At 38.0% G+C, this 10,048-nt stretch overlaps 1 protein-coding gene across 3 annotated transcripts; it reads right to left on the bottom strand.

The window, feature by feature from the left end:
- Nucleotides 1–54: 54 nt before the first annotated feature.
- Nucleotides 55–8,888, bottom strand: LOC148328977 (extracellular matrix protein 1-like). 3 transcript variants are annotated; one of them, XM_088307340.1, is made up of 11 exons: nt 8,641–8,888; nt 6,864–6,920; nt 6,539–6,607; nt 6,308–6,343; nt 6,177–6,209; nt 5,348–5,622; nt 3,664–3,869; nt 2,788–3,067; nt 2,300–2,496; nt 1,166–1,253; nt 55–633 (listed from the first exon to the last, which is right to left on the bottom strand). In XM_088307340.1, exons 1-11 carry the CDS (start codon nt 8,711–8,713, stop codon nt 457–459), a joined length of 1,491 nt encoding a protein of 496 aa, XP_088163466.1. In that variant the 5' UTR covers nt 8,714–8,888; the 3' UTR covers nt 55–456. The 3 variants fall into 3 exon arrangements, with proteins under 3 accessions (XP_088163466.1, XP_088163465.1, XP_088163467.1); XM_088307339.1 differs by having other exon boundaries at nt 6,302–6,343; nt 8,641–8,887; XM_088307341.1 differs by lacking the exon at nt 6,177–6,209.
- Between the last annotated feature and the right edge of the window lie 1,160 nt (nt 8,889–10,048).

Consider the following 10,048-nt stretch of genomic DNA (forward strand, 5'->3'; position numbering starts at 1 on the left):
AAATCTCGCTGGCTAACTGTGATGAAACAAACGGATTCAACACAGAAAACAAAGTCAATTAAAAAAAACTTTATTGGAACTGTCTTGAATGTAAGCTTGACAACAAACCCATCCAAAGAGAAGAAAATCAATTTTGCAGCTTTAAAAGAAACAACAAAATGCATATTAGTCCATAAAAAGAGCAGTCTTTCAAAAATAGTGGTACAGCGACACACACAGACAACAATCTGCTTCACAAAGTAAGCACTAAACAATTTACAAATGTTTCCTTACTCAGGCACTCAGGATAGCGATAATTCTCATGACCTTTAGCTATAAAGCTACAAATAATACTGGCAGTAGATGAGGCACAAATTTGGTCCACGAGTTAAAAAGTGGCATTTGTGCAAGACGAGTACTTGGATTCAGTGATCATGTCACAGCTGTTGTAAGTGTGTCATTCATCAAGGTAGCTTTTCATAGGGGGCATCTTTTCTTCTTCTTCTGGTTGGAGACCTTGGTTGCCTTGGTGATGGCATCCATGACAAAGTTAGTGACGCACTTTGGCTGCTCTTGAGGAGTCATGCGGCAACAGCGGCGGGCGACAGGAGGGGTCTTCTTTGACGTACACATACTGACAGATGTTTCTTCAAGCTGTATACAAAAATGACATAACAGTTTGAAAATGTGGAGACTCCTACTTTATTAAGACATTCGAAATGTAAAAAGTGATGTTCGTCTTAATCTGAACCTGAACCTCCCACCTTCAATCATTTTAAATGTCATTGCTTGTTTCAGCCATGTACCTCTTCAGTGTTCTATATCGCCTCATTTAACTTTTAAAGTTCATTATGTTATGTGAAAATATAATAATGGCTTAAAAAAACGACAAAAAACGAACCACAGCAGTTTATGAAGTCCTCATGAATAGCAGAAGCTGTATGTCGGCATAAACCAATTTCCTGTATGCTCTGATTGTATCAGTTGCTGCTCCGGAGCAGCTGTTTGAAGACTTATCATTACCAAAACGTCTTTTATAATTTCCGTTAGCCTATTTATGGCATTTCCAATAATTGGTTAGCATTTAGCTAAGAGATTTTCATTGGAAAAAATGGTTTGGTTGACCCATCCTGTTTTAAATTATAGTTTGTTTTATGTGTCAGTTTAATAGTAAAATGTAAGTCACCTTTTGGAGAAAGCAAGGGGTGTGCTCTTCTGGTGACCGGGCACAGCATTCGTTCAAAATGCTCTTGGGATGAAAGTCATTAGGCAACCTGAAAGGCAGTCAAAATACAGTGATACTTTACTTGCCAAGAAAGTATTCTCGCCCAAAACACAATCTATCAATCCGAGGTACTTTTTTTCATTCAAAACAAAATTAATCTGAATAAAACAAAAATTAATAGTCAAACTGTTATTAAACATTTATTACCGGTTCAGGTAAGATATTAAGCAACCTTACTTCTCATTAGGGCTGGGACATTTATCTGTTATATCAATTAATTAAAATTTCTTTAGCCAAACAGGTTTTTTGTTTCATTCGATACTTGTACAGACAGGAACTTGGTTTCAAAATCCCTTGTTGGCAGTGTATCGGTGTTGCCACCAACAGACAACGTGATTGAAAAGGGTTTCCGTATGACAAGAAAGGAACCCAGTGGAAGGATATTACAAAGTCAATTGTGAACTCTGCTAAAGACCTGGCGACAATTTGAAAGGAGCAAAAGCACTCATTTATCAATATGTTGGAAAATTTTGACCTGAATTACAGTATGTGCTTCAAAATCACAAATATTTTACAGCAATAACTGCGCATCGCATTAAGGGAATAAAAGGAGCCACTTTGACTGGTCACGACTGAAGTCTGCTATGACCACTCCCACATCGGCGCAGCACTCACCGCATGTCCGCTGGCCTCCGCCAGCCTCCCCCCTCATCCCTTACAGTTACCACACAGGATTCACGTAACACAACTATATTTAAAAAATATTCTTATTTATCAATTAATTAACCATTATCAATATAATGACTTAAAGATGATAAATCATGGTCAATCATAAAGTTAACGAGAAAAGTGTTAGGTGAATGTGTTTTTTTTTAAACAAGCCAATTTTGAAAATCAGTGGCATAAAAAAAGCCTAAGAAAAAGGAAAAAAATGTTTGATACTCAATTTTGTTCAAAATGCCTATAAGATTTAAAAGCGTTCTCTGTTTTGAATTTAATCACAAATGACACTGTATCATTATTTTCATATTTGCATGTTTAAGACCCACTTATGGTGCATCAAGAAAGCAATCAAACAAGCATAAAGGAACTTACACTTTCTTGATGATCTTGCGGGACTGACAGATTTTAGGAGCCAGTTCTTCCTGGGACAACGTCTTGGTGTAAAGCGGGTCAGGAGATGTGGATTGAAAACAGTCGAGCCTATCGCTAGCCGTGCTGCCCAAACAACACTCGTAGTCAACCTCGCCGCCCTTCTTCCTGGCGCAAAACCTGCTGAGTGCGTCGCTCCACTGAAACACAGGCAAACAGTTGTGATGATTTTGGGGGGGGAACACAGAATATTTTACATATCCAAATACCATGTGCGGTTCCTCAAGGGTCAGTTATGGAGCCCTTTTGTTCTATTTGTATGTATGCAGATGCCACACAACTAAATAAACAAAATTTTAGTGTGAATCGTTTGTTTATATGTGACCGGTGACTAAACTCTAGTTTTCCATTGACTCGTGATAAGTGGTCGAAAACGAACTTTAGCGAATAAAATAAAATACAATTAAAAATGATGAAGTGTGATGAACTACCATTTTCTCAGCACACACGAGCACGTCCTGGTTCTTCTTGCAGCAGTGTTTATATCCCTTCTCAATACGATTCATGATCTTGGCCTGACGAGCAAGCAGCTCGTAGCCGGTGCTTGGTAGGCACTTGACGCTATACAGGGGGCGCTGCTTCTGGTTGCGACACAGCGATTCCACATTTTGCTCATTGGGTCGACCGGGGGGGAAGTTGATTTCACTTTGCTCTGAACCAGACTTCTGTGTCCCTCTGCTCTCACTGACGCCCGGTTGACTCACTGATGTCCTGTTGAGTACAAGTCACACCCAAATATTTACTCCACTGTCCTGGATGCAGTGGAAATACATGTACAGACTTCTTCACTTAATTAAAATAATTTTCTTCGTAGGTTTAATAAAACATATTTTGGAATACAGTTTGTCTGTCAACTATAAATCGCATAAAAGAGCAACAACAAATTGACTGTCTTTGTAATAGAGAACAAATGAAATAACAAAAACTAGAAATGAAAGTGCTTTAAAAAAACATAACGAAAACTAAATTTTCTATTTCTAAAACTAACTTTAATTAGAGCGAAAATGTTTTTTTGTTTTTGTCATACAGGGTTTAATGGTAAGAAGGTTCAACAGTCATTTGGGAATTGTATTCTTTATTTTATTACACAACACCTTTTTATCTTACACTCCACAAGCATGTCATATACACTATATAAATAAAACTAATACTAAAACTAATTAATAACTATAACGAAGCATTTAAAAAAAAATCAAAACCATTGACAACTAAGAAAACTAATTAAAGCTAATGGAAAAACAAAAATCTAAATGAAATAAAAAGTAACCATAATAAAAAACTAAAGCTATTATAATCCTGCTCCATACCTGCGACAAGTGTTTTTGTCAAAGTTGAAGTCGACCATAGCGGGAAGCGGAACCACTGGTAACGCCTCTGTCGGTTCGTAGCGAGGATTAGGAGAGTCCTTTTGGAAGCAGTCGAGCCTCTGGCGGCCCGCCTTTCTGCAGCAGTGATAAAGACGATCCTTGACAGATGAATCCTCCTCGCAGAACTTTTCCACAGACAGCTCCCACTAGGCAGCAGAGGTCGTGTAAAACACATAATTGAAAGTCAGGATGTGCGCATAGTTGAGGTCACAAACTGGGTGAATGAAAGCAGCCACACATTTTGCAAAAGTGCCTAATTAAAAGTAGTGGTGAGAAGAAGATTGTTTGCCCTCTGGCTGCTCAGTATCCTTGGCATGCCAAGGCCTGTTTGCTGTGTCTGCGTGGGTGGTAGATAATAGGCTTATCAACACAAAACCTTCCAAAATGATTGAAAACAGGCACGTATTATCAAGTCTACACTGTAAAAGTATGTGTCTTCTTTTGAGAGCTGCATGATCTACAACACTCTGATGCCATTAGGTTTGGCCGTATATACAGTAGGAAACAACTTTTCAAAAAAGAAGCTTCAAACTGTTGCGGCTCCCAGTTGAAGTTTACTGTCAAACTAAACATTAAAGAAAATTGCTCATTGAACCAAACTAATTTTTCCTTATGAAAGTCATTTAACTTAATGATAAAACATAATGGGAGCCACTATAGATGGTCTTGCAAAACATGCATCGATATGCAATCGTTCTAAACCTTTGTACTTCAACTGGAACAAAAACAGTGCAGCAACACATGTAGAAAGACAATATGACAATAATCGGGCATATATTATTTATCCTTAAAGAGGATAGACTTATATTGACTAGAAGCTTGGTTACGTTGGTATCTTTTGTTTTGCTATTAAATCTTTGTAGTACTGCATGTCTTATTGTATTAGACTGCCCCCTGGTGGCGAAGGCATGCACACATAAATAATGACCACTGAATTGATGCATTCAATTATGATGCTTTAACTGTGTAATTCGTTATTACTGTATGTTTTTGTGAAATACAATGATGAGGAGTCCGATTTTTTTGTTATTAATAACATGCTATTAAATGTTTGTTTTTTTTGTTGTTGTTTTTTTTAGGGACCCGCAACAGATTAATGGCATTTCCATTCATTTAATGGGGAAAGGTTATTTAAATGCTAATTAAATTCAATGCACCACTACATGTTGTCCATCTGTTTGTTAGTAGCAGACTACTACCTCTTATTTATTGACAATGATAAACAGATGGGACTAGTTAATGTTTTACTATGTCAATGTAACTTTTTACAATATGTTGCACAGTATTGCGTCAGTGGCCGCCCCTTTAATAGACAACATGCCCCAATTAGTTGATGTGTGTCAGCCACTTAGAAATAAAAAGACACACCCGGAACTCTGTTGCCAAACAAAACAGCAGCACCAAGGCACGTAAAAAGTCACTTTACAGTTTAATATGAAATAAAAGCGTCATTAGGAATTGTACCTAAAAAATGTGTATGTCGGGTTACTTGGAAGTTGAGAACTAAAGGCCTGCCCCATCTGCAGTTGAGCAAACGCCCCATGGTGGTACTAGCAAAGGTAAAATCTGTTCTATGCATCATTTTGGATTTAGTGGATCATAAAAAAAAGAAGTGAAGCCTCACCGCCTGCGTGGCGCAGCAAAGCGTCGCCTCCGTCCCCCACGTCTGGTTGCCTGCGCAGCACGCGCTCAACCACGACTCGGCATTATTAACGGCGCTCGCCCTACGCCGCAGCTGGCCAAACCCTGAGTTGGGAAAATAGGAGTCGGGGTAGCGAGGGCGAAGGTCTCCATGGAGACAGACGGCTTGGAGATTGTCAGGGGTGGGTCGCCCAAGCGGGAACTGAACGGGATAGTCCAGCATGGGGATCTCGGAGCGGGATCTAACACTTGGACGACCTTTGGGAAGAGAAAATAATCAAAAGGTTATTTGTGCCTTTAGAACAGAGATGGGCTAACTTTTTTGTGCTCAAGGACCACAGTTTATTTTAGGACTGGTTATAGTAAAAAAAAAATATTACTTAGTTATTACTTACTAACAATAAATCAGTTGCAGTTAAGATTTTAATTTCCATCAACCATTTGAATAGGGCTGAATGATTATTATTGAAATTGCATTTTTTCATGTTTCTTTGTCCCAAGAAACAATAAATGTCACTAGGCGTATTAGGCCTATGCTGAAATAAAGACAAATGAACTAGGAATTTATATAGATTAATTTCTTAATTAGCTTTTAGTCACTTGACTGACAGTTAAGGATGTAAAAACATTACACTGCTTATACAGTTAAAGACTTGATGAAACCCAGGAACTGATTAATTGTGTTATGTTCCTATGGTAACCTTTTAAAAACATGAACAAATCAGATGTTGACTAGCGACCTGAAACAGATTGTGTTTGACTTTAGAAATTCTGTTGTAATCAAAACTGTTAAGAGGAAAATAAACACATACGTCCTCTAGGTGAAAATGGTGCCGGTCTAGATCCTTCAAAAAGAAAAGAAAGACATTAATGAAAAACAAATACAAGAATATGAAAATAATTATATAATTAAAGTAATTCAATTCAGACAGCCCACCTCTACCTCTTGGAGTGTCCAATATTTCAGGCACGGAAAAGTCTATAAATGAAAGAGAACATGTAATGCATTAACTTGATATTGTCCAATTTTTGTCTTTTTCTCACTTTTTTAGATTATTACTTTTCTTTGTTCATCAGACAAAATAATTCGCATATTGCAGCTGCATACTTTTCAATGGCCAGAGTGCTACATTGGAACCAAAGACAAACAAAGACGACAATAAGAAAACAATACCTCTTGTATCAACCAGATCTGACAAGTCTGCCTCTTGCTGCATGACAAATGATTCCGGTAATTGACTCTCTGAAAGACAAACATTTTTATTGTCGTTCTCTTTCTTCATGAAAGTAGCGTGCTAATGAGAATACAAATAAACAAACCTGCAAAGCACTACTCAATCATGCTGCCCCCAAAAAAGTAAAATAAAAGAGTTATCATGAATTATACTTCGAATCGTCTTAAGCAAAAGTGCCGACTCGTGAAAAGTCACACGCATCCCCTAATTGTCCCTGGCAAAGATACTGCACTCGGTTGTAAAAAACACACCCACACAACTCACCTTGCATGATCGCACCAAGGTCAAAGGTCACCTCACGCTGCTCCATGTTGCGCTCATCTGGAAAATCGGAATCAAAACAGAGAGAGAGTGAGCAAGCGAGAGAGCAAAAAGTCAGACAGTTATGCAACAGCAAAGTTTTGTTTTGTCGTCAAAATATGAGAACGGGCCAGACGACCAGCAAGAATTTTACTCTTTTACAAAACAGGCTGTGACATTTCAACCTTGTTGATTACAAAGTCAATGATTTTTTTTTAATAATCCCATTATGGTAGGACTGACTTGTGATTACTGTTACATTTTATCATTAATAATAGCTTAACGACACAGCTTTGTTTAGATGTTAAAAATGACACAAAGATAAAGCATTTGTTTTAAATTACACCGTTAATGTGACTTATAACCTGTGAAGCTAAAGTCAATTTATTTTGTTTATTTTGTGAAAGTTGGAGTACAAATAAACAAATAAGAGTGCACACCCTCTGACAACTGGGGATGTGGCTATGTTCAGAACAAGCCAATTACAACCAAGTTCATGTTAAATGGGAGACAAAACCACATTTGCCGACATTTACAATTACAACACATAAAGTTCAATTGTTCTAGTAGGCTTTTCCTGACATTCTTTTCCTCAATGTTTTGTGATAAATCGGACTGCTGCTGTTTATAACAGTTCAAAATCCCCTCCCCCTCGACGAAGGCTCCAGTTTCAGTTGAAGGAAAAGAGCCCCAAAGCTTGATGCTGCCAACACCCTTGTACTTGGACAATTATGAGATTTATAGTTTACTTTAAGTATAATAATACTGCAGCACATCAACTGTTTTTTTCAAGTCATTGCTTAGTCTTATTGTGAGTGAATTTCACATATGTTGTTTTTCCAAACTGTGTTGTTTTGAAAGCGGTCTGGAACGGATTAACGGTATTTTAAATCATCTCAATGTACAAAAATAATTAGCAATACAATAGAACAAGCCCTACTTCAAATAGCGAAAATCCAACATTAATACCCAGACAAAAAGGTTTGTAATTATCTGGAGATGACACAAGATGTTTTTTCTACAATATTAGAAAAGCGATGCCTGACTAAATGAAGCTCCTCGCCTCTCTTCAACATTTTTCCTTGTCCTCATGCTGCCACAAGATGAAGCCCAAGCAATATTTTTATCTGCAGTATGCAGAGCTTTGGCCTGTGCACAAAATTATGAACGTGACAGATGGTCGCGTTTGATTGTCCAATTTCACTTAATTAGCCTGAAAATTATTAAATTACTCATAATAATGATTGTATAATACAGTATATTTATTGATCTATCGATGCCAACAACCTATAGTGGAATGCAAGAATATTAAATGCTATTCCCCTAGACAGCAATGAACCTGCGTGCCCACTTTTTCTGACAATTTGGTTTGGTGGCAAACCAAGTGAGAATTTCAACAGTAAAATATGTGCCTTGACCCAAAAATAGGTCGGCAAGGTGGTTCATTGTACAATATAGTTTGTTGTTGTTTTTAATCATATTTTCGTTACTATGTCCATATATTAAGCACAAAGAGAAATACATTTTAAAAAGGTAAATATTTAACTAAAAATAAATATAATAAAAATAAAATGGAAATGATACATATGTAATATTAATATGAATATTTTGTAGAAATTTACATTTACTGAGAAAGGCCCAATGGCTAACCAAAATGGAGTCAGGTCATCATCCAGGAAGAAAACAAGACACAAACAACAAGTGTACAAACAGGCAGCCTACCAACTTCCAATTCATTTACCATAGTCGGCCGAACCGAGCAGAACCAGCAGAGCCCCAACAGCGACGTGAAGTACTAGCCAAGACGAGCCCATGGTCGCCAGTGTTCGTCCTGCCCGGTGCTGGTGAAGTCGAGTCAAGCGGGAGCAGCGGGAGCCCAAGCCCGAACTGGAAGCTCACTCGTCGGGGCAGCGCTTGCACTACGACCCGGTGTGTGGTTTCACAGACTGTAACTGAGCCCGGCCAGCACCGGTTGAGCCGATTTATGCATGTTTTTTTTTTTTGGGGTGGTGGGTAGATGAGGCGGAGAGAAAAAAGGGGAGTGGGGGGGCGGTCACGGTGGGAGGGAAGAAGTTTTTTGAACATGACTCATCGTAAGTGATCAAATCTTACTTGGCTACCGGTATGTAAACTACTTAAGTGGACTAAGTTGTTATCTGAGCGCAACATGCATGTACATGACTCCTTCCAACTCAATTATGTACTCACTTTTACAAACTGTAATTAACTTGTCACTCCCTGTAAATAATTTCCAAGTATAATAAGCCATTGTTTGAATAGGCGTGAATTATGCGGCTTCACTGTAGCTTTTACATGGCAGCTACATCTCAAGATAAGGTATGTAGATTGGGGCCATTTTCTACTTGACAGTAGACGCCAGTTTCTGTGTCTGCCAATGTGTCCTTGAGCAAGGCATTGCAAAATTGTACTGCAGGGGTGTCAAACTCTTTTTCTCACGGGCCACGTCAAAGCTTTGGTTTCACTCGGAGGGCCATTATGACAGTGAACCCATTTAAATTATCATCATATTATTATTACTTATGCACAACAAACTGATGGATAATTAGTTTTTTTAAATCAGAGTCCAGGAAAATTTTGTTTAACTGCCATTCAATTCATTTTAAAAGTGGGATTGGTGACAAAGAAAAAATGCTTGCAATATTTTAACGTTTTTAAAATTGATGACAATTTGCAATGTTGGTATTTTAGCAAGAAACATGAAGTCGTGCATGATTTGCCTTCGGCCACATAAAATGATGTGGCAGGCCAGATCTGGCCCCCTGGCCTTGAGTTTGACACCTGTGGTGTACTGTGTACCACAGACATACTTTACATGAGATGACTTGATATTCTTGTGAGAGAAATTATGGTAATTAAGAATTTTTTTTAAATACTTTTAAAGGCTACTTTGTGCCTCCTATTCTAATACATTTTGTTTTTCCATTCCCCCCAATGTGAGAGCACATTTCTCGACAGTATCTTTCAACGCCACATGCTTCTTCTCGATTGACAGTCTACATGGAGTCAAATGCCTCACTACATATACATAGAATTGTCTTCAGAAAAATGTTGTGAACTGTTAACCTGTGACTCAACTTTATACAGTATTCTAAAGATAAACATGTATCATGACCAAGATGAGTCTCTTC

The sequence above is a fragment of the Idiotropiscis lumnitzeri genome, chromosome 10 (genome assembly GCF_059441095.1).
Source record: "Idiotropiscis lumnitzeri isolate Australia: NSW breed Sydney's pygmy pipehorse chromosome 10, RoL_Ilum_1.0, whole genome shotgun sequence".
NCBI classification, from domain to species: Eukaryota; Metazoa; Chordata; class Actinopteri; order Syngnathiformes; family Syngnathidae; genus Idiotropiscis; species Idiotropiscis lumnitzeri.

Bases quoted from the DNA above. Each gene is read 5' to 3' on its own strand.
- LOC148328977 (XM_088307339.1), bottom strand. From the start codon at position 8,713: ATGGGCTCGTCTTGGCTAGTACTTCACGTCGCTGTTGGGGCTCTGCTG. The intron at 6,921-8,640 runs GTAAATGAATTG...CCGATTTTCCAG, and splicing joins GCTCGGTTCGGCCGACTATG to ATGAGCGCAACATGGAGCAG. The intron at 3,870-5,347 runs GTGAGGCTTCAC...TCTGCTGCCTAG, and splicing joins TTTGCTGCGCCACGCAGGCG to TGGGAGCTGTCTGTGGAAAA.